The sequence below is a fragment of the Anser brachyrhynchus genome (assembly GCF_964034855.1).
Source record: "Anser brachyrhynchus genome assembly, chromosome: 13".
In the NCBI taxonomy this organism is placed as follows: domain Eukaryota; kingdom Metazoa; phylum Chordata; class Aves; order Anseriformes; family Anatidae; genus Anser; species Anser brachyrhynchus.
The window spans coordinates 9,105,412-9,131,705 of NC_137708.1; the positions used below are offsets into that span (position 1 = coordinate 9,105,412).

Here is a 26,294-nt window from a genome sequence, read left to right on the forward strand (position 1 = left end):
TGGTTTCTTTGTTTTCCCTCCACAATCAATACCTTTTTGCTAGTCAGAAAGATAAGGGCATGGACTTTTAGTGCAGTCACAACTCATAATTAAGGATTTATATCCAGATTCCGCATCCTGTAACAATAATATGCCCATTTCTTGAGGTTCTTCTGATCCTGTGTGCACACTGTGATATCTCAGTGGAGCAAGCACTTTTTGTGATTTGTTTATCTCTGAAGAAATAACTTAGCAAATAAATAATTCACTGCTGCTCCTGCAGTCCAGCTTTGCCCTGGTAGCTATGTCTGAATCTGTCACTGTTTTTTGCCTCGGGGTAGGACAGCAGTTGAGTTTAACATGTGCTCTGTTGTTAGGAACATCTGAGGAGGCACTACATTTTGCCCTGTGGCAACTTGAAACTTCTTTTTGAAGTACCACTTTTGGAAATACACACTGGATAGTCCTGTATTGTTTCCATGATCTGGCTCAGGAGCAGTCCAGTGTGTACTAAGCTTCTTTACTAGTGGGTCAGCTCAGCTGATTAATGAGAACTTCCAAATCGCTGACAGTTACTAAATTTGCTCTACTTGGAACCATTGAGCTGTTTTTGCTTGGAGACAGATTTGTTAATGTATTTCCTGACAGCAATCAGTAATTTATTTTATATTGATTGTGATCTTTAAGTGGAAATTAACATAAAGACGGATTGCTTGAGTGTAACAGTTATTAATTGCTGTGTAAAGACTTAGCTTACATTCTAGGGAACAAGAACATACTGTTGTTTGCTTGTACTGCTTTTGTGATGTTAGAAGTAACAGTAGGTCTTCTGCTAGAACATAGCTATATTGTGTCTTAACCACCTTTGATCAGATCTTGTGCACATCAGCAGCACTCCAGAAATCAGCGTGTTTCCAGAAGACAAGAAAAATCTTGCTTTTAATCATTTGTGCATGATACTAAAAAGCACATATGACAGAAGTCTGTATCTTGCTTTGATATCATGTGAGAAATGATAATTTAATAAGACACACAGGGGTTGTTATTTTCCAATTTTTTTTTTTTTTTTTTTTTTTACCCTTAGTGCTCATGTAGAAGGAAACAAAGATGTACTGCTTTCTTCTATGGGAAGAAATATCCAGGCTCCAAGTTAGTGTATGGGTTACGCCACACACCTTGAGAAAGGATTGCACTATTCTATTACTTCATCCAAAGTCACTGTTTTCCCTAGTGCTCCAGGGGAAGTTTTATACATAAGCCCCATATCTGGCACAGGCCATTTTTCCTGCATCCTGTTGAACTGTGTTGGCTGGAGCAGAGCTTCCTCTGCTGGTGCTTGTTCCTTATCCATCCCCACCTGTGGGAACAGGAAGGGAGGTGAAAGTGTGCTTCTTTATCCTTCCTGACTCTTGGCAAGACGAGGAGTGTTGAGCTCCCTGTTTCCTCTTTTTATGTAAGTTTTATGAGTCAAAAGCAAGATGATTTTACTGAAGTTTGAGAAAAAAATGTAAAAATTCCTCTTGTTCTTAAAGTCTACCTGCAGTCACACACAAGGAATTAGTACCATTTGCCAGTGGGGAAAAAAGGCATATAAATGTACTATTATAAACTGTTTAGCCTGGAACTAATCTATGGTGATGGAAATAGTTATCTTCAGTGACTAGTGATTCTGTGCAAATCATTTTGCAGTTATTGCCCAAACCAGAAGAACAGTGACAAATTGTAGAAGACATTGATTAGCCCCAGATTGTTGTTGGCTCTTGGAACTTATATATGCTAAAAAAGAAAGTAATTATTTAATGAATGATAAAGCAACACCATGATAGCACCTCAAAGCTTAATGTTTGCATGTTTTACTGTATAGATACTTAAAGAAAAAAGCTGTATCTTAGTACATTTTGGAAATGTGTATAGCTGAACCTGAACATTGTTTTTTTGCTCTTTTCCTTTGACATTTTTTGGAGCATTTCCTTACTTGCATTGCTTCGGTTATTGCTCAATAATGAAAAAGAGTTACATTTGGCTATTTTTTCCCAAGACAGTAAAAGTGAGACAGAAAACAAGACGCTGGAAAAAGGAGCATGAAGATACAAGTCTGGCTTAAAAACTCAGATAACTGAAACTTTCAACTTACTGAAAATCTATGATCTATGTCTCAAACTTCAAATTCCCACCCCTCTCCTTACTGTCTCAGAAATTAAGAAACAGAGATATGCGGAGAAACAATACAACTCAGAAATTAAGTAGCCCCTCTAGTCTTTATAAAAATATATCTCAAAGACAGCAATGAAAGAATTTACAAGAAAATGCCTTTATGACTTACAAATAAATGTTATTGTAGAAAAACACCTGAATTGCCAAACAAACAGCTTGACTGAGTCCTCGGGCACTGCCTACAGCTTTGCAAAGCTCCCTACCTCTGCTGACCAATCACTGGTCATCTGACAGATGCTTATATTTTGATAGCATAAAGAAGTCTATTTTAAAAATATCTGCTCCTCCAAGTCTAAAATTCTGCTTCATTGAGATTAGCTGGAGGAAGAACAAGAGGAACTGTAAAATGACTTTGGAGGAAATGAGCAAATTTCACTGCTATATATTTTCTTTGAAAGAAATCCTTAGAAGTAAAGGAAGACTATGGCCAGGGACTGGAAGACTGCAGTTGATAAAGGCTTGTTATTTGTCAGTGCTTATGTGTCCAAGGAAGTCTTTCAAAACACTAAAGATGAGGAAGTCCTTATTATAAATGTAAATGTTGCAATCTTACAAGAATTTGCAAGACTAAGAGTGTAAAACATTTTGTTTGTTCACCATGATAACTTGTAGACTGCGCAATGGTGATGAAAGGAAACAATGGGCTCTCTGATCCTGACTTTACTCATTTATACAAAGCCTATATGACATAAAAATAAGATCCACCGTATTTCTTGTAAAGACTAGCTCAATCAGCAGTCTTATCACTTCTGGCTTTAAAAAATGGTATTAAAACGTCAGTGTTATTTTTACTTTGGTCCTTCATGTTTCCAAATTATGGACGTTACTTTAGCACCAGACAATGTAAGGATGTAAGTGGTGCATTTAGGTCAGATACTGTCTTAATAGGTGCTATGTTGAGTTTTGCAACTACTCAAAATTCCTGAGGCATTTAAACCTCAGATTGCACTGGCTGTCCATCTTTCTGCCAGAATGTTATTTACTGACTGTACTCCCTGCAGAAGTCTCCTCTGATTTTCCCATCCTTCCTTTCACTCTTTTCACATTTCATTTATCTTTCCAAACTCCTAAGGTTTTGATCAATTGTATATTGAATGTTTTTGCGTTTTTTCACACACGATGAATTTTAATGCTTGGTGGCCAAAATAATTCCCTCTTCCTACATATTTTAATATTTTGACTGTTTCTCTCTAGTGAAATGCTCCATTTACATTGAAAATGTTTCTCTGAGAATAGCATTGATGTTTATGCTGATTTGTTCCTTGCTCTGTTGCATTTTTGCCTGGAAGAGAAGGGCAGACTGTCAAAACTGTGTGTGATTCTCTGCTGCCCCAATACTTGTCATTTCTGTGGTGGGAGATTGTACCAACGGCGAGGAGAGGGAGGATGTTAAACGTGGTATCAAAAAAAACAGTTGTTAGGTTGGTGTTTTACCCTTGTTGCACATGCGGAAATGAGTGTGAATGGTGAAAAAAGTTGAAAATCAAGGCTTGCACATGAATAGTTTTTCTGTATTGTAACTGTCATTTAAAATGCTAGTATTGGACAGCACAGAGCAGGCAGATATTTCCTCTTCTAAGGACAGAGAAAAACTGTGATACATCTGGTAGTTTTGTGTGGTCACACATGAAATTTCAAACAAATTTCAAAGACATTTCAAATACCTTTTACACCAAGCTTTAATATATTTTTAGTGTAATTTATTTTGAGGGCGTGTCTACAAGATTGCATACAAGTCACCCACCCACCCAGCTTATAGTTCCTTCTCTGCCCTAAAGCACCAACCTGGAAGGCTGGCACTTCCCTTTTTCCACTTCGGGCACCAAGCTTGTCTGCAGTTTGCACTTCTGGATTGGGGCACAGCCTCTCCTTGCAGGAAATACCTGGGAAATGGGAGAGACACTTTCATGCTGGGCTTCCTGGAAAACGTCTGCTGCCTCGTGACTGCTGCTGGAAATGGAGATGGAACAGAACACTGTGGTATCTGCCTGTGAGAGCTCCCCTGAACAGGTATAAACGTGACTTTTTATTCCAGGTTAACATGACTTGGAAAAAATGGCTATGCAGGATTTGCTGTGCATTAGTAGGGACCAGACTAGTCCATGAACTTTGCAAATATGGTGAAAGATGTGCATATGGATGGAATCAAGATGGCTATAGCTGTGGGTGAGGGGGAAAGTTGACAGCTTTACCAATACTTGAAGGGGATGATTTCTTAACGGAAATTGTTTCCTGTGTTTAGCGGTTGACATATATGCACCTCATCTCTTATCTTTTTCAGGCTGTTACTGTGGCATGAATATGCAGATCTGTTGGAACAGAACATTTTCACTGCAGAGAAGGCATAACGGACCTGATCCTGAAAGTAACTGTTTTCCAAACTGCAGCACACAAAAATGCCAAGAGGGGAACGGGAAGCAAAAGCAGGGCTCATGGAGCACGAGCTCACTTCAAGACCTAGTGGCAGAGGGATGCCCCTCTGCCTAAAGCATTGCCCTCGGAGCACTTGTAGAAGGGGGCCTGGATTGTGCAGTTCTCTTTGGCAGTCAAAGCAAGTCAGAACAGCTGGGGAAGGGCTGCTGTAAGTACGTGTGTGTGGGTACTTCCACTGGAACTACTCACATGCTCAAGCCAAGTTCACCAGCAAATATCTACAGAACTGCAAATAATGAATATACCTTGTCACAAGCAATTGAAGCTTAATAGAGCTTAGTTCCTCTTCCACCCAAGTTCTGCATTCAGCTTTATAACAGACTTTGTTATAATTTATGGCATATGTTCAGAATGAGATGCTTATAGCTCAGGTGCTGGGTATGAATTATTTTTTCTTTTTAGATAAATCAAGTAAAATTTTGGAACGAGAAATACTCTTGCTTAATGGGTATTGTTCTCTTTGTCTAATTTGTAATATTAATGCAAAATGGCTGTAAAGTGAGTATAAATGTGGTTGTCTGAACTGGTAGTTTTGTTCATTCTTTGTACTGCTGTTAGATGTTGAAAATATATAGTGTGACAATAAATTGTGCTCAATGCAGTTATCAAATGTCTGATTTGTGGGCATAAGTACTTAGAATGGTGTTTTGAGAGGAATTACACTATATGTAGACTTTAATAGGAAGCATTTGTGATTACAGTGTGGTGGTAAAATCATGTATGAAGGACTTACCTTGCAAGTAGTTTTATATTAGTAATTTTGTATATTTGTCTTGTGTCATGGTTATAGTTTGAGATGACAGAGAGATTCTGCAGCAAATTTAAGTTGAATTTCTCACAAAGAAATACATAACAGAGATATCAAAACTTTGTAGAAAAGTGTTTTAGAATAATTTTATTAACAACAAAATAACATTTGAGCAGCTCTACTACATGTAATTTCAGTAAGACTGCATTTCACAAAAAGTGTGAATCCTTAGTGACAAAACATAGATTAGATGAACTGAGATTTCCAGCCCTTTGCTTTCCTTGCTGTGCTGTGATCTCCTGGGGGTTTCCAGAGGAATTTTCATGGGCCTTGGTGCTGTGAGGCCCTGCATAAGTCTCAGAAAACTTGCCTGGTGTTCAGAGTGGAACAGCTAGAAGAATATTGGAACACCTGATTCGTTCGCCAAGTCCTTAGCAAAAAAAAAAAAAAAAAAAAAAAGAAAAAACGGTATATTCAAATATGAACTGAGATCGAACCTGGGCTGTAAAAAAACCTCACCTTCTGCCATGTCAGCAAGCAATGAGGGTCAGAAAGTTTCTGTGTGGCTAGGAATGTGGGATCGGCTTGAAACTTGGACAAGAGCCTGTGTTAAATGTGCACTGGAGACATTACCTTGCCTTGTGAGTACAAAGAGCTGCAAGAGCTTTGTGTTTAAAGGGTATGTGCTTTATAACTACAGTCTATTTAAAAGGTAGATTTCACTTTCTTTCTAATGGAGATAAGTAAGGAAAAAGATGAAGAACTCACAATTACAAGCCATTTGTAAAACACTGTGAGTAAGCAGTCCCAAGAGTTTTTCTTCTGTTTGGGAACATTTGTGAGATCTCCTGCATGTCACAATCTCAGTGTCTTTTCTCAGCAGAGATGCTTCTCTTCCCAAGTTTTGTGGAGAAGTAGAGATAGGTATTGGCTTATCAAGGGGTCATTTTTGCGGACAGAAGTCAGAATATATTTACACAAAAAATGCTTTCTTCTGCAGGCGAGACGCTGAATTTCTTGTCAGCTTGAGTGTAGTGATAAGTTGGTTTTCTGTGCTGAAGTTTGCCTCAGTTGATGTTAATGATGTGAGGAGAACAGAAGTGAACCTGAAACTATCCATAGCAAAATCCATTAGTTACTTAACTAGAAACTGTTTCCCTCTGACAGAGATGATGCACTGCCTTTAACAGACCAGTTTTGAAAATTTCTATATAAAAGACAGCTTTAAAAGCAAGCAACATTGGGGATGGGCAACTCTCACATGGTATGGCATGTTCTCAAATTTTGCATAACCTTTTCTTTAAGGTTAAAGCTGGCATCTTTCAAGACAAAAATATTTACCAAGCCGAAGTTACAGAGCTGCCATGAGAAGCCATGCTAGGGCTTCATAATTAATTTTGCAGCAAGTTCTGCCCTCAATTGCATTGCTGAAATTCCTGTATCTTCATTAAGGTTGACTGGATTTAACTAGGGTGTTATTACCGTAGGATTACCTAGAGTCAAAAATTTGCTGAGTGTTGGGGGTTTAGTAATTGAAGCTGTGTTTACAGGAAACAATGCAGGCAGAACAGCAGCAGAACGGCAGTCCCCAAATGAGGGCCACGTGAAAGAGAGAACTGTGATGTGAGGAAACCTCACCATACTGCAGTGCTACAAGAGCAGGTGAAGCAATTCCGAGCTTTCCAGCACTGAATGCTACAGTCCGGAGAGCAGCTTGGGACTGTCCTTTCACTTGCTAGTAAAGCTGATCCCACATTAATCCCAACTGGAAGCTATTTTTGTACACCCACTGCTTGTATTAGCTGAGCTTCGCAGTGTAACTTGTAGGCACGATAACTCTTATTAAAAAGGATTTTTAATTGATTCGGGGGAACTTTTACATGGGCCTGCGCCAGGAGAACACACGGCTGTGTGGGACCAGCACCGAGCCCCCTACACCCGCTGCCAGCTCCTGGCACCCTGTGGCACCCTGTGGCACCCTGTGGCACCCTATGGCACCCTACGGCACCCTATGGCACCCTACGGCACCCACGGCCCCCTACGGCCCCCACAGCCTCGCCTCCTCCCAAACCACGCCCCCTCTATCGCCCTTCCCCTCCCTTCTCCTCCCCTCCCCTCCCCTTCTCTCCTCCCCTCCCCTCGCCCCGCCCGCCGCTCCTTCCCCCCCCTCGCCCCGCTGCCTCAGGCGCCTGCGCGGTGTCCCGCCATGTTGGCGCGGGCGGTGACGTGCGGTGCCGGGAGGCGGGGCCAGGCGGCGGCGGGCGGGCGCGGGGAGCGGGGCCGCGCTCCCGGGCCGGGCTCGGGACTTTGGGAGCGCTCCGGTGCGGGGCCCGCGGCCGGGGCCGGGTGGGCGGCCGCGGCTCGCAGGTGAGGGAGGGGGAGCGCGGGGTGGGGGAGGGGGGTGCGCTCCCCGCTTGTCCCGCGGAGCCGAGGCAGCGGCGGCGGCGGCGGCGGGGAGGGTTTTGCCCGTTGCGCCCCGAGGACGCGGGGAGGGGAGCGCCGCTCGCAGCCGCGGGCTGCGGGGAGGGCGCCCGGTTTGCGGCGGGGGGAAGGGGGGGGGCGCGGTGCGCCCGGGGCTGCCCCGAGTGCGGGCGGCGGGGGCCTGGGGCTGGGGGGGGGGCGCGGAGGGGGCAGAGCGGGGCTGCCCCCGCTGGCGCTGCCCTCAGCGCCGCCGGCCCTTGGCTCCGGGACGGGGCTCGGGCGCTCCGTGCGCCTCCGAGGGCTCACAGCGCCTTCGGCTCGCCTTTCCCGGTCCTCTTCTGCGGCCCCGGTGGTCGTTGGCTTCCCCCCCCCCGGCTCTTTTGCTCGTCGGGGGTGGGGGGGTGTTGTGGGCGCTAAATAGGGCGGCTGAGCTCTGGGTGCAGGAAGGAGTCTTGGGGGTTGTTTCCAGGGTGCAGCCATTGGGGATGGGGATGGAACTAACTGTGGGTTGTAATTAAGTTGCTGGTCTTCTCTTCACCCTACTCGCGTAAAATTTAGGCCGAGCGCGGCTTTTATCAGGTCCTGTTCAGGACTTTTTGTCTTCGTGAGAAAAGAGGGATATTAACTTGAGAGCCCGTGGACTCTTGACTTGGGTTCTGTGTGTAACTCAGGAGACGCAAGGTGCACATCAGCTTTGGATGGCAAAGGTCTCTCGAGCTTGGCTGTTCTGAGCGTTAATGAAACTGATGCTGGCTTGGACTCGCTGTGAAGTGCTCATCAGAAATATCTCCCTCACCCATTTAAATATGGCTCATGAATTTGAATAGGATGCCACGGAGGAGTCTTCCTTATTCTTTCCCCAGTGAGCTACACACAGAGATAATGCTAATGAAGAACCTTCAGGGCGCTCTCCCCACTTCTCTGATTTCACGGTAAAGCCTGTTCTGCGGTCCCACTTAATACGCTGCAGAGTGGTGATAGTGGAAAGTTTGGATAGTAACTAGGACTAAATGATGTCCTGAATGCACTTATGATCTCTTTGATTCTGTGATTTTCAAAATCGTGCTTCGAAACATTTTCCTTCACTTCTGAAGTTCAAAAAATTGCAGCGAGCTGCCAGCACAAATTAGCATGCTGCTCTGCTTCAAAGAAGCAAGACTGTTTCTTGTGAGCACTGGCTCAACACCAGGTGTCAAAAATGAATTAGAGTGACTTTGCCCAAGCCAACGTTTTTTTATTATTCTTGTGTTTCTTCTGCAGTTCTGCAAAAGGTTCACTAAATTCCAAGTCATCTGAGGCCATGGTTCAGCTGTACCTAGTCTGTAGCAGTAATGGCGTCTTGAGGAATTTTGCTGCTTGTGGTCACACTGGCACAGCTTTTGGTGATTCCCAGGCATGAAGCAGATCAGTGAACTTAGGTCAGCGAACTGGCTAGAAAACAAGGATTGTGAAGAGACTCGCTGATTCAGTTTGCAGTGCGGTCCCACAAATGATGGCACGGCGTGGCCTTGGGGAGACGATGAGCACTGGGCTTATCTCAAACAGCCTGTGAGGCTTACTTACCACAAGGCTGAGTGGGGCGAAGCAGGGAGGGAGTATGTTCAGCTGATACTGCTGTAGAAGGCAGTGTGTAAGAGGCTGATGATGAATCCTTCTTTAAGCTCTAAGGGGACTCAGAGGGGAAGTGAAATGTAGCTGCTGCAGAAAGGGCTCTTGTACTGGCATGTGAGCTGGCTAGATGCATGGTGGGATTGGGCACACAGTAAAACCTTGCTTTTTTCCTCTGAGCTGTAGTAACTTTAAATATATATATATATATATTTCATCTTCTGTTTTGCATCAAGCTGATAAAAATGCTGGCATTCTTTTAAAAAGAAACAAAAAACCTATACCAAACTATCTCGCATTCAGCGTATGTCAATATAATACATTTGTATATATTTCTTTGACAGTGGAGATCAAGCCCAGGATGCCTGGATATAAAGGCATAACCTCTGTTTTCAACACTGAAAAGTTCCAACAGTGTTACCTCAGGGGCTGTATGTTGTTAGTGTGGTCCAGCTATTAGAAAGGGGTAACTAGTTTACACTACAAAGAAACGTTGGTAGAGACTGCATGAGTTGGCAGTGTGTCCTGCTAGAAGTTTCTACTAGCATTACTATATCACCTCCACGAACACCATAAACAAAGTTGTCAAAAATGCTCTTTTTCGTTGCTGTTATAGTGCTGAAGTAGCTGTGATGCTTAGTACATATGTTTTTTCTTTACTCTTTTAGTTGATATATCTGTGCTGGCAAAACTTTCTGAGAAACTGTAGCGTGGCAAGATTCAACAAATGGAAACATTTGTTAAACGCTAGTTGCCTCAGAGAGAAGGGTTTCAATGTTTGGCCGTTGCACTGTATCAATAGTAGAAAACTTTTCTAATGACTCTTAATAGCTTATGAAAGTTGACTTAGATGGCCCCAGGCTAGGTTCGCATGGGTAGATGTCTTTATCACAAATCTGGCACAGAGTTTATGGGTGTCAGTGTGAGTGGGAGGTAGGTAAGAGCTGAAATAGATGGGGCAACATATGTTCTGCTTTTCTTTCAAGGTTGTCTGCTCTGAGCTTTTTTAAAATTCTCACAGCTGTATCACACTGTCAGAATACTGCCTGAAAACATTTGTGTGGTTTTCTTTCAGCTGTTTGTGATGTAATAGAATTCTTAAAATGGGGAGATCAGCGCTTTATGGAAATCTTCAGAAAGTTAGTGTGTAAGAAATTTTTCATGTTATATTTGCTATCTTTAAGCAAAGTGTCTTTGAAAAACTAGGGGATAATAAAGAAAGGTTAGATAATAGTCTCTGGAGGAAAAAGGCGTCCTTTCAATAGATATGCAGGATAAGAGCTACTTTGTAGACTTGCTGTTTTCATCTGAATTATTTACATAAAGCATATTTATGTTTTGTCTCCAAGGGTTCTACGCAGTAGTAGCTTTTTTAGGGTGAAAGCACACCTATGCTGCATAATGAAGATTGCCTGTATCCTGTGTCAGAAGGGAATGACAAGTGAACTAAGCTGTGGGTGCCTTGAGATGTGGGATACAGGGATTTGCAGTGTGTGACTTGATATTGGTGACGGGGATGTTTCAGAAGTGGATTCTTGAAGATACCTTTTGGATTGTGAGGTAGGAAGGGATCTGTGTGAACCCAAGAAGAGCTTGCAAACTGGGACAAAATTTGCATACAACTCCTTTAATTGGCTTATGTGTTTCCAAAGATTAATCCAAAGAAAACTTGAAAAATTTCCCATGGTCAGTGTACTGTAAAGAATTTGATGCCTATTTTGAGAAGCTATTTTTTAAGTGAATCTGATGTATTAATTTTTCTTGGAGAATGCAGTAGCTATGGATTTTTGGTGTTAGTCAATGTTTTTGCTTTAAACTTGCTGCAGGAAATAATTCTTTTTGTTTCATTTTGTGGAAACAGTGCTTTGTTGTAAATACAAATGATGCTGGTCATATGATTTCTTGGGGCTTTTGTTGTAAGTTTTTCTTTGTGATTGATGCAGCTGTTTGGTGGTGTATTCTATAGATGTGAAAAATGTGAGATTTGTTGGCAGTGCCAATTAGTTCATTGCCTGTTTTTAAAGCTTTTTTGCTTGGTTGTTTTAATAGGAAAAATTTATAGTGTGAGAATGCTTATGTACAGGTGAAAGTAGAAATGAAAATAGATAGTAAGCAGAAGTTTTGATGTCGAAGAAGTTCTCAGATTTTGCCCCATCTCGTAGTCGCTTAAAGTTTGTGGATAGTTAGTATCTTTTTCCATTTCCATATTAAAGAGTATCAGTCTCATCAGGTGCTCTATGCTTGCTTGATTTACAGGTTATGTATTCTGCCATTCCTCTCCAAAGGGCCTTGTTCCGGAGAGGTGCCCGGACATGGTGATGCACATGGACAGCTATAGACAAGACAAAACTGCCCATGTCTTTTTCATGCAGGTGTGGATGGGACCACAAGCGGAACTGGCTGTCAGCAGTCAAAGCAGCGGAACTACAGGTGTCAGACACCTTTGTTTGGATCCTACTGCTGTATGTGCCTGTTTGTCCTGTCTCTTGGACATCTCTTAATTTGCTTGAAGGTGGAAGTTATAAGCTGCTTTAGGATAGAGGCCTTCTTTCTATGCTCCACCTTGCTCATGGAACAGTTGTCAGCACAAAGTGTATGGGAATGTGCTGCACAGCTCTCATGGTTAAAACCAGGGGTGGGAAGATTTGAGTACCTGTCTCTGAGGGTTTAAAAGTAAATGTTTTAAGTTATTACGTTGCTCAGCATCACAGTCTGTTAGCCTCTTTGTGAATGCAAATTTCCATCTTTGTGCTGAAGCAAGGGAAGAATTTTGGTACCTTGTTCTTGGTGAGAAAAATGAACTGAGAAGGCCAATTTTATCAGTCTGTATCACTCTGAAATTGCAGACCAGGACTTAGCAAGATGACAAATGAAAACCATGGTATGTTGTAAACAAGCTTGATTACACCTCCATCTGGACAAGTGCAAACTGTTGTTACAAGGAAGGTTAGGTTTCATGTCACGGGAATAAAAAACAGAATTTTTGAGGTTTATAGTGGTTAATTCTTAGAAGTGAATCCTGTAGGTTCAGGAAAGCAAGGATAAACACATGCATTTTGATCCAGTTCAATTTTCGTGATTATTCTCTAGGATCTTCGTGTAAGTGGTCTGTTCTGTTTCCAAGTTGAGTGTGTTCCATGTGCATTTCATTAGCATCATGGAAACATTGATTCTTTTGAAGAAGTGACCTTATCTGGTAATACTAATGTGAAATATCTAGCAGTATGTTAAAATGATCTGAAATATCCAGCAGGTTTTTACTGTATTGGCACAAAATCCAGCTCTCTAAAGTTGAAGCTCTATTTGTTGTACGTAGTAATGTATTCTATATATTTACATAATTCTTTAAGACGCAAATGCCAAATTTTCACTTCTGTTGTTAATTTAAAATTTTAAGACTTATTCGTGAATCTGTTAAGGATTGAAAAATTACCAGAAGATACAAGCTCTTAGGGCTAAATCTGGTGCTAGACACTTCGGAGACAGTTTGGTGCTGCAGGTACCTTACCAGACGCTATTTCGTGTGGTCCTGCCTCCTGCCCCTGGCCTCTGCTGCCAGCTGCTGCTGCACCTCCTTGCAGGGCTAACGCTTGCCTGTTTGTGGGATGATTGCTTTCATGCTGCTTATCTCATGGGAAGCTAACTCAGTAAGTTTTTTATCGGCTTAACTCGCCCTGTGGCTACACCTTGCTATTGCTCCCACAAGTAGAGCAGGAATGATGTGGCTGGAGGTGAGTGGAGGGGAGGCCGGACTGCTCCCAGCGCGTGCTGGGGCTGGAGGGATGCAGCAGCAGACGGCCTGGCGGGACTGCGGCGGCGCTCGCACCTCCAACTGGTCGCGTCTGCAGGTGCCTTTGAAGAGGTGTTCCTCGAGCTGCTGTTCTGAAGCTAGCTTTCTACTTGCATGGGAACTGTATGATCCGTGTAAATGTTTTACTGGAAGCTTGAGTTTACGTGAAAGCGTGAATTCTGCACTGAAAGAAGGGAGAGGGAAAGCTGTTGTCTGGGAGGAATCAGAGCACTGGCCTGCATCCTGCTCGCGAGGAGGAGATGCGTTGCTCGTATGCCTTGTCAACTCCGGCTTCTCAGCACCTGGCTTTTAAATAGCTTCACTATTACGAAACAGGCATGGTTCTGGGCAAGTTTATGGCTGCCCACAGATTTTGAATAGAACAGAGGAAGTGAGTAGCACATCCGTTATTTAAAGAAAGCCACAAGTGGCGCTAGAATCCTACGCGCTTAGAATCCTACGCTACATATTGTGTGTGTGTTTTTTTTTAGAAGTTGACTATCTACCGTGGGTGCCAGAGTTGTAGAAGACATATTAATAGTTTATTTCCCCCGTGTTTCCACCCCAGTCATCTTTCAGCTCATTACTTGTTAATAACTTTTGATGTGGTGGCGACTAGAAGTTACAAAATGGATACGTAGTTGTATTGCTGTTGCTTACTACCAATGCTATTACCCATTTATATTGAAAGCTTTTAACAAGAACAGCATGTAACCAGTTTTGCTCTCTTTGCTGTTGAATTTGTAATTAACCAGTCATGTAAAAATCTAAAATGATGTTAAATCTAGAAATTCAAGCTGGACTTTTGTGTCCAATATTCTAAACTTGGTTTTATATGGCACTAAATGGAACTGAAGTATTTCTATCAGGGCATGTGCCCCATGAGAGAGATTTTGTATAAACTAAGACTTGCAAGTTTATGCCTTCAAACAATGAATTTTGGATTAAATACTTGAGCTACAAAAGAACTGAAGGCTAAATCTAGACAACTGCACAATATTGAATTCGATTTACTAGACTGCTCAAGTTGCCTTACATTTGCTTTCTCAGTGGCTATGCAAATCAGACCGGTCTCTTGTGGCTACTCACACTTGTCATGGAGGAGTAAAGGTAAAAGTGAAGTGTTCACTGTCTCTCTTTAATTAGATATGGGCAGTATAAAGCACTGGCACCTCCAATGACAGAAGGGTTAGTATGGGGTGTTACGTAATTCAGGTGGCTCTTGGTACCATATTTTCCCTTGAGTCTGAAAATTTTGTCCTTCATGTCCAAACCAGGAGTTTTATTATTTAAAGGAGAGCAGTAATGACATAATTGTGATAGCTGATATCTTGGAGGTGGTGGAAAAGTGTCATCAACTCAACCAGTGATGTTGGTGATATCACTTGCTATGAGAAACTCTGGCTTAAATCTTTGCAAGTAGGCTAATCTTTTTTTTTTTCAGGAATGGCTTAACTTTTCTTAATGTAAGGCTGAATACATGGAGGAGTTTGCAGTGAGTCTTTAAACTGACTGTGGTAAAACTTCCTTAGTGTCTCCTTTTTACAAGAAGACAGTGGCCCTGAAGTTTTTTTTTGTTATAATTCCTTGCTTTTTTATTAATAAAATGCTCTTGCTGACCTGTGTGTCTAATAGCATGGACTTCTAGGAAGCTTGCTATTTTGGTTGATGCTAAATTTAAGGCTTTAATACTTGTCTTTTTCTATAAATATTTTGATCAGTAATGAAAAACTGTATTTTTTTTAATGAGTACATCTAACTTAGGGTGTTACTATCCTCTTTTTTTTTTTTCTTGTAAAAATGATGTTACTGATTAAGAGCCACAGTGATGGTTCAGGACCTTGAATTCTGCGCTTCACATATGCAGAACAAAAAGGCAGTTTCTGTTCCTAAATCTTACTATGCTTACTGTAGTCTTTCTTTCACCTGTTATTTTTGTGAGGTTTGTGGGTGGGGTGGACACAGGGGAATAACAAAGCAGTTAGCATCGTAGGCAGTGTCTTGCTAAGCATGCAGTCTAACTTTAGAATATAGTGGTGTCATTTTTGTGCTTCAAAACTTGTAGGCTTAACTCGACTTGATGGGTCTTACCAGCATCTCATCTTCTTTCAAGGACAGAGGCTTGCATGCAGTGTTAATATGCAGCTCACATGGCTGTCCCCGCATGTGGAGCTCTGCAGGTTAGCTTCTCTGGGAGCTAGGTGAAATTGCTTCCCTGGAAAGGGCTGAGCAAATATATAAGCAAGACTTGACCACCTTTTTTTTTTTTTTTAAATGAATTCTTTGGATGATGATGAGTGAGCCAAGAGACCTAGTTTCTTTTGGGATGTGGGTAGAGATATCTTCTCTGGGTTTAGACATCAGTCCCAGGTTTAGAAAAGTTACATATTTCATTTAGGGGGCTATTAACCTTACCTCTGGCAGTTGAGACAATTGTGAGCTCTTCTGCAGAATGACAGCCAAAATAAGCTGGGATGGTTTGAACAGCCCAAATAATCGGTCTTTTATCTGTTGATCCTAAGTAAATAGGTTAGAAAGTACTTAAGAGAAGCTCAGCTGGTAGCCTTCTGGCAGACAGCAGCGACCAGCAGCTGAGGGGGATGAGCTCTTCTAGGGCACAGCTGTATCTAGGAGGAGATCCAAATCCAGGGCAGAGGTTCACAAGCTAAAAGGATGCTCCGCAGGCATAAATGTGGCTCTTCCACAGCAAATAATCCTACAAACCCCTTTGGAGTCCTTGTAGAGAGCATCTGGTTAGGCTGTAATGATTTGCTGGTGTGGGGTAAAAGCTTAAACAGGCTATAGCGCTAGCATGCTGCTTACTGTGCTGCCAGGCTGGTGGGTGCTGTGGGACATGGTGCAGGGGTGCTGTGCAGCCATGTCCTGTCTTCCCCATGTGCACACAGAAGAGTCCATACTATGGTTATAATCAGCTGCCTTTAGTAGTTTAGATTGTTTATTCATTAGTACAATTAATGGTAGGAGGGAGTTGGCCCAGAAAATGAGACTGCAAAAGAAGAGGTTGCATGGCAACACTATGCTCCTGAACATGGAGTCAAGAATAAATAATGGTGGAAAAAAGAAATAGGAGGAGGAAAAAAATGAGTGGGCTGGAGGAAAAACGCTGTCTTTGTATTGACTTTATTGTTTCAGTGCCATCCCAGATGTGTCTAACAAGTCTGACGTTGTTCTAGTTTTTCTTTACTGAGGGCCCCTCATAAAGACCTCCACTGTAATGCTTGTATGTGTCACTGGAGTAGCCTGACACCGCTTTGCATAGATGCAGGTTTATGTGAAATGCTCAGACGCGATGGTGGGAAGCCTGGTTCTTATGCCGAGTTCTTAGGGGGCTTCTTGCCAGCAGAAACTACTTTCTAATTTCTTATCTTTCTGCTTTTCTTCACCGAAACAAACCGTATAGTGCTTTGTGATGAATTGTGTGTGTCATCCCTGGCACATTAATATTCCTTCAGTTCTGGAACATGGGTCTTTCTGGTGGCTGCCATGCATAAATGTGCATCTGTAAAAAGCAAACTAATGCATTTTAAGGAGGGATACCAGAAGGAAGAAAGTACAATGAAATAAGACTGCAGTAGTTTATCTAATCTTCAGGTAACTCCTTTGTTTTGGTACAGGACATTCAGTCTTTACTGTTTTGTTTCTTTTCTGTTACTACTGTTTAACGAGTGGTTTCCTATGTGATTTTGTTGTTAGTATTGTTTTAACTAGATGAGTAGCTTTGCTTCAGGTTGAGAAGGGCTTGTAATTGAAAAAATGTGTTTATGCTTTCATTGCGTTGTAGGTGTGACTCAAATTATTGATTCTAGCTGAATATGAGAATACGAGATGCCAAATGTAATGCTCTAATTATTTTGATCTTCAAAGTGAAGAATCAGAGAAAGCAAAAGCAGGCAGCATTGTTACCATTGTTTCTTCACTCTGCATTAGAATGAACAAAAAAAAAAATTGCTGCCATTGCAAATGACAATACTGCTAACTGTCCTTTGCGTTTTGGGGTGACTGGCTGTTTTTCATTTTCAATTGACTCCACTGTCTCTTCAGTGTTACAAAGAAAAGCAGCGTTTCCTCTCAGCCTGTGTTCTCCAGTTGGTCATTCCATACAGAAAAGTGACTTTCAAATGGCTGTGAAACCTTTCGCTGTAACTTTGTACTGTTACAGCTCTGTTGTAACCTGTACTTTTTTTTGCAAGCCCAGCCAGATAGTTTCCTGCTGTAATAGCAACCATGAGTTGAATTTATAAAAAGCATGCTTGGTTCAGTGACGTGTTGCAAGGTATTACTTCTGTTAGGTCTTCTGGGGCTTCTGTGCATTTAGTGATTTATGTAAAATGGTGGTTCTTCTTCTGAGACACACAGAAAGACTGACTAACTTAAAAGCAAAAACTGTCTCTGACACCTCTTTCTTCAACGCTACTATTGAAATTGATTTTTATTTGCCGCTGTGGTCTTGCAGAATTGTGTATGAAATACTCTGTATACATGGAAGAAGAGCAGGACATGACAGTAGTGAGTTTTATGAACTTTCCCCGCAGGCAAGAACTGGGGTTATCCAATTTTCCACTCACAGTGGAGATAGAGCTCAAAGAGCTGCATAAACCAATAGTTAACTCTGTGGGAGATGATGTACCCTGCAGTTCTTTAAAATAACATCTACAATGAATAATAGTGTGCAAAGGTGTGTGACATTCTTTTTTCTCTTCCTGAACCTTGTTCTAGATGTCAAAATTAACCTGGACTACTTGGGAATGGCGAAACGTAGCCCTGGGATCCTGCCATGAACAGTAAGAAAAATTGAGATGCTTTGTGTATGCAACTAATCTTATTTAAATGGCTAAACCCCAGTGAAACTGTTCCTGCTCAATTAAACTGCACAATGCGTTGTCTAGTTATGTTAGGGTGGGTGTGCTGCCAGCTTTTCATGTAGTGAAGAGGTAGCACAGTAAATCAGAGGTATGGCTTGTTAGGGGAGGACTTTGGGAAACTGCTAGGGAAGTCGCTGCAGCCAGTAGGAGCGCCATGAAGTTAGAGTTGGTAGCCGAAGGATGCTTTCCTGTAATATGTAACCGTGTTGTGAGACTCCATTTTAATCTAGTGTATAATTATCTTGAGACTCCATTGTCACGTGATATCTTGGACACACAGCAGCTTGAAATGTGACTAGACAAATTAGTGGAAGAAAATAGCGAATCGTGGAGTGCTTAAAAACTACGTTCTGGGTGCGGTTTGTGTGATAAAGGCCCTAAACCGCTGGCTGATGAAAGCTGTTAGAATGCAGTCATGTTAGTTGTTACTTTCGCTGCTCATGAATTGTCTGATGTTGGACAGGAAGCTTGTTTAAACAGGTCTTGGGTCTGACCTTTCATATCTGACTTCTGTGTGGCGTTTTCCTTATATGAAGCATTTGTTAGATGTTGATTAAATGGCTTATGTATCCGAGAAAGTAAGCACCTTTAGAGATAATCTTGAGTGTTGGTGAAAATATTCAGATATTTTTCTAGTGTTGGTAGTCTGAAACTTTCCAGTTTGAAGGATATGTAGGTAAATATTTATGTATCTGTATTCTTTATGTAGCCTTTTCCAGATGTTGTAATAGGCATCCTTAAATTGATGCATTGAAAAATTATTCTGCTGAGTTTTCCCCAGCACAAAATAGATGATTTATGAGAGACTGTGTGGGTGAGTAGCATGCTTGTGAAGTGTAAATTTCAACTGAGCTTGGTGCTGTTGACACTATTTGTCAACCTTTACTGGGACAGAAATTAGGTGGCTTTTGTATTGTTGAATATCATGAATTGGATAGATACAATCAATTGGAAATGAACAGCTCTTGCGTCTAAACTCTTCACAGCAGTTTAAATGCTTAACATACAAATGTTCAAATGCAGAATACTTTGTTTTCATTTGTAGAACTCTCTGACCATGTCATGTTTAATCCTTTCACGAGAGCAATTTTTACATAAGGCTTTCAAAAGCTGGTGAATATATTTGCAGTGTTAGGCAACGTTAATACCTTAAATCTTGGAAATCTCCCTCAATAAGAATGCTGTAATTGTTACATTATAATCGTGGAGCAAATTGCGTAGCATTAGGTCATTTATCAGAACAATTGATAATGACAGAGGAAGCTGTTCAGTTCCTTGTATGTGCGAAGTTGTGTGTGCAAAACAAGGAGGTATTGTTAAAACTGATGGCTGTCAGCTTTTTCATAAGTTTGTCCAGCTTAGTTGAAAAGGACAAATGTATGCATTTTTAGTTTTATAAAATAGAAGATAGGTTTGAAAGCTTACTAGAATGTGGTGAAAGCTTTAGTTCTTGTAGTCCCAGACTGAGTTAAAGTTATGCTGCTCTGAGATAAAACGTTCACTTATTTTTAACTGTTCTATTTAGCAAGCCTCACTGTCTGAAAGGTAACCATGTGCACAACAAAGTTCACTTATGTTTTCTGTGATCAGAACCTCATCGTTACCTGTGGAGTTGTGAACAAATTTATGTAATATCAGGATAATCCTGCATGTAGTTAAGAGGAATTTTAAGGATGGAAATGATTCTCTTACCTAGGATATCTCAAATAGTCTTGGTTGTGTCGTTCTTCCCTCCACCCCCCTGCAATCAGTTACGTAGAAATGGTGTGGTTTGTCCTCTGGCTCTTCTTTTGAGGTGTTTATTGGTGTCAAAATCTTGACCGATGCACTAGTGTTCACGGTCCTTGTGTTTGGGAGATTCTTAAAGTCTGTTTCTAAGACAAGTACCATTAGAAAGCCAAACCTCATCTCTGACATTAATTCTGTAGTGTTAGAAAAATATCTCTGCTGCTAAGCTAAATTACTGTTATGTGAAGCGCATCTTATTCAATTCTCATGTCATTTGTTTGGCTTATGATAAGCCAGCGTGTGGTGGGTGTGCTATATTGTGTTCTAGATAGCCTTATGACCTAGTGTTTCCTGAATTGTATCAGTTCAATGGCTGTGTTGTCTTTCTGAGGTATGCTCGAAACAGCTGTTAAAAGCAAAGGAAAAGTAATGTCTTTAAGTTGATCTGCAGCCTGGTGTTCTCTTAGCTTCCAGCTTTGCCCATTAACAGCACTCCAGAATTAATAAGCTTCCTGATGGTGATTGCTGTTTGAAATCATGCTGACTAACATGGCCAAAAGTGTTTTTCCCAGGCCTTTATTTGCATATGTAGATAATTTTTTCAAGGATGTGGTTTAGGTGAAGCCTGCAGGTAAAGGATGTGGCTGAGTAAAGTAACAACAGGTGGGAAGGCTCAGTTTAGTGGAGAGTGATTCCAAGGTGGCTCATCACACGGGTACTTGAGTGCTAGCTTAACGAAATACCAAGGACTTAATTTCTCGGTGAAGCAGGTGGCTCTGATACTCTTGTGTATAATGTAACAGAGAAGTACCGAAATGTTTTACAGCAGAAAAGGGGAAAGAAAGTTTTAATGTTCTGAGCTTTTTTGTTTTTACTGTCAGCTAATTTATACTGGCTACTTGAAAATAATTTTCTTGAGGACTAGAAGATTTCAGACCACTGAAGTGTGCATTATTTTACTAGGAAGCTTCCCAGGATTTCAACTCCTGTTATAATCACTTGGTTTCAGTCTGTTGTGAAACTAGCCTTTGATTTACCCTTCCAGAACAGGATTTAATTGGTAACTGGAAGTCTGTGGCATACGCTCTCCAGAATGGAGCTCCTGACAAACGGAAACAGTCCTGGTAGGCTAAGAGTCACTAACTCCATGCTTTCAGGCCTTTTGAGAGGGAACTAGAGGCAGGTTTTTAACAGTGATTGTAATCATGGGGGCAGTAGCCCACACTGCCTCTACCAGAGGGGTGGCCTGGAAGATGCTTTTTGTGTAGTCTGGACATCCACAAACATGGATGTGGACGTTGTCAGCAGTAGGGACCTGCTCCCGGTTGTGGCTGTAGTGATAGCAGTAGGAGGAGAGCAGCGTTTTAGGCAGGTGTCATTGCCTGAGCGTCCAGGCACTGTGTGTGATGCCAACTGATGCTTGGAGCTGCTGCTGTGGGTGAAGAGATGGTGCGGGTGTTTGGGCCAAGGGCAGGAGAGAGCAGCGCTGCTGCTGAATTGACAAAGTCCCTGTGAGCCCAGGGGAGGTATCAACCTGTCAGCTCTGGCATGGAGCTGGCATGTCTCACCAGTGCTTTCCTGTGGTTTTGGACACTGGTGCCAGCTGTCTCCTTGCCCCCTCCGTGTGCTGGCACAACTCCTTGTCACTGCTGTGCGTCATCTGCAGCCTCTTCCTTGTCCCCTTTTCCTCTGGTCCTGGTTGGGGATTGCTGCATACGGAGCTGTCTTGTACAGCTCACCCTAACAGGAGAGAAGTTGATTCCCTGGTGTTGGATTACTCTAATTGCTGAAGCTCCTGATATGCTCCTGATATAGCTTCCAATATGCCATAGTACTTTCCTGCTGCCTCTTTGGTGCTATTTTAAACTGCAGATGTTTTACTTGAATGCAATTTATAAGCAGTGTATTAGTGATTCTGTATTCTTCAGAGAACTATTTTTTCTTGTTACATGAGTGAACAGCTATACTAATGAAGCTTGTTTTTTTATGTATAAATAGCACTGAAGACTTCTAAGCTTGTGTAAGCTTGCTGAAGCTTGATTTTTGTTATATAGTGTTGAAATATGTTGAATAATAATTCTTAAAAACATTTTTAAGGTATGCTGACAAAGGACATTATGTAATTGAAGTTAACTAGCATGATAGCATCACTTTAGGTGGGTAAAACTTTTTCACTGAGTGCAATTAGTAAATTTCTGTTAGTATAATACCTGTTCTGTTACCTAGTGTTGTATTTCAGCAGCTGACAAATAATTGCTTCCTTTCTGACACTGTTTTTTTTTCAAAATGCAGTACTTGATTGGCTGCAATAAATTGGTAACTTCTGTTCTATGTTCTGTAGGGTAAGAATAGTGGTTTCTTTTGTGTATGGACTTAATTTTTTCTTTGAAAATATTTACATGTATAATTCCAGTTTGTAGATGGAAAATAGTGATGATTCTACTTGTTAATTATTGATTATCAGGGGATATTTTATAATGTTAATGCCACTTCCAGGTGATGGAACTCTGGTACCTGTTGTTTAAAAAAAAAAAAAAAAGTTTTATCTTGAAAACTTCCTGCATGAAACTATTCTACATCTTACCTTAACTTACCTTAAGATAAAAATGCCTTTATAGACATAGATCTCTCTATATTTAGAATGAGAGTCTCTTACATATTATCTCTTATACAGAGATTAAAACCATTTTATGTGTAAGGGTATATAGTTCAATGTCAAATTGAATCAGCTGCTGCCAAAAGTGACAATACTGCTTTCTTCATCTGCTTCTGATACAGCTGCTGAGTGCATGCCTGGGAAGGTGCAACTGGCACCAGGTGAGTGGGATTATCTTGCTCATCTCATAGAAAACAGTTATTTATAATGGACAGTGGTTTTCTGTTGAATTGTGCAGCTAGCTGGCTTGTTAAATTGGGCACAAGTTAGGTGACTACTAGCTAGGTCAGACTAAGTGTGATGTGGAACTGCATCCTTAATTAATGTTCCCAGGCTAGAGTTTAGCCACTTGCTCCACATTTGTTTAATTGTCTTGTGTTTTTCAGCAGTTCTGTTTTGTTATGGGTTTAATTTTCATTCTCTACTGTGCTAGAGGAAGCTTGTATGGCCTGCAATTACTCTAGCTCAGGCTAAATCACAGCATCTTCTTGATTTGTAATTTCTGAGCATCATTTGCAAACACCTTCTATAAAAATGACAAGTTTGCTAAAGTCTGTCCTCTGACCTGACGAGTCTATTGACACTCCATGCTGTATATGCTCATGCGTTTATCCACTAGGAATGCATGGGTTTGTTCATTCAGTGGCTTCTTAGACTGTGCCCTTTGTTGTGCACTCCTTGATGGGTCCTGTGTCACTAATTTGCTGTTGTATCAGTAATCAGTTCTTTAGATAAGTAACCTACAGAAGCCCTGTCATCTACGAACCTTGAAAATACTAAAGCCTTCTAACAGATAATGAAATATATACATTAAAAAATAAACTTCACAGGGTGCCATATGAGTTCTGTGCACTGGCATATGACCAGCATATGGAGTCTTTTTATTTATATTATGCAGTCGGTATTAGAAGTAGTTTAACTTGTCTGTGAAATGCTAATCAATTTTACATGGGTCTTAACCACACTACTTTCAAATTGTATTCCTAAATTCATACTGAAGGTCGTTAAAAGAAATGTAGTGGTTTATGTAGGAAATGAATCATTATTCATAAATACATGTACTTGCTTTTGCGTATCTGAAAAAATTATGGCAAAATTCACGGTTCTTGCTTGGCTCTGGAAGGAACACTTATTTAAAAATTATACAGCAGCAGCAAAATGAGCAGCGGCAATGGCAAACAACACAAACCAAAGAGAACTGAGGAACTTGTATGGCAGGGAGAAATTCAGTGCTCAGCTTCTGTTGGGAGCAGGAGGAGGGGAGCTGGTGATCCCATTTTTTCTTTCTGTGGACATAGTGAGTAGCTGTAAGGTTGTAAGCAGAGGTGTGAATTTCTCTCATGTGTTGGGCATGGAGAATCAATGGTGAGGATGTGAAAGGTGATAGCTCTGTCGTTGAAGTTGAAAGCTAAATAAAATCTTTTAAAAAAATTAACGTATTTTGAACTATTTGAATTTCTGTGGTAATGAGATGTGGCAAATATTCTGTCTGCGCTTTCTGAGTTTTTACTTGAATGGAGTAAAATTTCAGTTCTCAGTTTGAGAACTTGTGTGCGTTAACTTACCCATCCTGTACTATTCTCTTTTAAAATCTTTACTTTCTTCCTATGTACAGGAAGACAATACATGTAACATTTTCTATTGCAAGACAGACACAGATGAAGGGATGTAGTTTTTTTTCCTCTCAGCAGTGGTTTTAAAAAAGGCTGCAAATTCAAAGATAAAAAAATCAGCTTTCACCTTACAATGTAACTGGCTCAGCATTCTTTGAGTGGATAACATACAAGCTATTTAAAATCTTGCTCCAAAGAAATTTCTAGGTGTGGGGAGGAAATGTACATATATAAGGAATTTCATTTTTGAAGTCACACGGATGGCTTTTTATTTAACTAGGTGACAAGCTTAAAGTTAATAGAAGTACTACTGACTATGTGAATAGTTTGGCCAGTCTGTACTGTTAAAATTCCTCTGGAAGAAGGTGAAACTGATATTTTCGGAATTCAGATCTAGTTTTGTTGGGTACAGTGCAAATTTACTGTGCACTAATAGCACATTTATCTAAAAACAACTTCAACAAACTTGCAACTTAGTTGACTTAGAGTAACCTGTTTAGGGAAATAAGTAAGTTGGAAGAATGAAAAAAATATATATTTGTAATTAATATTTGAAAGGTCAGATTTTCCTAATTCTCGATCAACCTGGAGTGATCATTGTAGTTGATATACAGATAAGCAATCCGATCAAAGACCACGTCAAAACAACATTGTTTTGGCCTCGCCAAGGAGGTATTTGGAGAGATGACTAAACCATCTGTAGTGTTTACCTGCCCAAGATGAAGCCAGCTTCCTTTATTTCTTGGAGTTAATTTGGTCCTAACCGTAGAGCTTTCTGAAGACAAGGAACACCATTCTTTTGATAACTTCACACAGTTATGTAATGTATGTGTCTCATCAGAGAAACCTATGCTTTGTGCACAGGATCATAAAACAATGAACAAGACTGCGTTATCCCTTCAAATTGTGTTAACCATTCTCCAGATCCTACTGGACTTTACAAATAACTATTTTTGTGTACATTTGTAGGAAAGCAGTTCAGATGTACGTGGTACTTTTTGAATGTGTTTTATGATGAAGGATAGATAAAATGTATCCTGTTTACTCAGCAGACTTCTTTAATGGAGGAAAGCCTGGGGTTTATTTGAAGCAAGTGGATGTCCTGAAGTGCAGTAACAGCAGAGGTTAAGAACCACATTATTCTACCAGCTGCTATAGCAGCAGTGGGAGGGAGCAGTGAGTTAGATACCATTAAATAATTCACTTTGATGCTGTTATAGTACATTTAAAGTGTTGCAGAGCACACACTGAATTTGTAGTTTATGCCTACAAATACTATGTGTGGATTCCTTCCACTAAATATCTAGTCTGCTTTAACAAAATCAAATTTTTGACTAAATCCGAAATTAGCATCACATGTGATTTTTCTCACTGAAGTCAAAATGTTATTTATAATGGTACAGGACACTTGCGTGGGAGAGGATGATTTGCAGAAGTTTCTGTTTTTCGTTATACCTAAACTGATCTGTTGTTTCAAATCTTGATATAGGTTTACAGTTTTGTGACGGTATCTAACAATACTCATTGACATTTGTGTTAAAAATATTAATTCCGGCACAGGAATTTCTGCTTGGGGCCGTGAAGGAACAGTAAATCTAAAGAAATCCATAATTTCCTCTGCTACTACTTTTCTTAATCTTCACTTATGCTTAACAATGCAAAATATTCAGAAGACCAAAAATGTGGCTCTTCTCAGGGGTGTTGCATAGTTATATTTTTCAGTGCTTGCTGCTAAACAATGTCAGAAAATTTAAATATTACAGCTTTGCCACTCTATCTTCAAGTAGAAGTGTGGTTTCAAACTGGAAGATAGGCTGTAGTCTTTCATTCTGATTAATAGCTGTAAGATATCATACCCTTGAGACATTAAAAAAAATAATCTAACAAGACTGTCACTTTTTGATCAACTATATTAGATCTTAAAAGTGGAACTCATTAAAATTTTGGCCTGCTCTGTGCAAATTAATGTGATTGTCTTGCACATAAATAATTTGAGCTGTTTCTCTCCCTCTTAAAATAAAAGGTGGCTTTAATGAGTCACAGCTTCCATTTTAGTAAATTGTTCATAGGATAGGCAGGCTCAGGAACAACTGGGTTAAACCAAGAGATTATTTGAAAAATCTAGGTCATGTGCTCTCTCAGTTCACTTGATTAGTTTTCATAATTCATCCTTGTTTCTAACGCGAAAAGCAGTGTTATACATGGAAACAAGAAGCAGTTT

The 26,294-nt window shown here is 40.8% G+C and overlaps 1 protein-coding gene and 1 long non-coding RNA gene across 8 annotated transcripts in view; both read left to right on the plus strand.

Annotated features, from left to right (window-relative positions):
* The first annotated feature begins 1,365 nt into the window (after positions 1 to 1,365).
* On the plus strand, positions 1,366 to 6,144 carry LOC308177066. Its single transcript, XR_013938841.1, has 3 exons — positions 1,366 to 1,432; positions 3,972 to 4,203; positions 4,475 to 6,144. It is a non-coding gene; the product is annotated as an uncharacterized lncRNA (long non-coding RNA).
* A 1,451-nt stretch (positions 6,145 to 7,595) lies between these two features.
* The window catches only part of KLHL13 (kelch like family member 13), a 78,260-nt gene continuing 59,561 nt past the window's right edge, over positions 7,596 to 26,294 (plus strand). For 2 of the 7 annotated variants that reach the window (XM_080553716.1, XM_080553721.1), the window contains exon 1: positions 7,623 to 7,741. Coding sequence is in view for 1 of the 7 variants with exons in the window: in XM_080553718.1 (XP_080409844.1) it covers positions 17,931 to 17,995 (65 nt within the window). In the remaining 6 variants the exon portion in view is untranslated. Of the gene's footprint in view, positions 7,742 to 17,930; positions 17,996 to 22,582; positions 22,622 to 26,294 lie in introns of all 7 variants that reach the window. The other 5 variants (XM_080553720.1, XM_080553717.1, XM_080553718.1 and 2 more) reach the window with 5 other exon arrangements.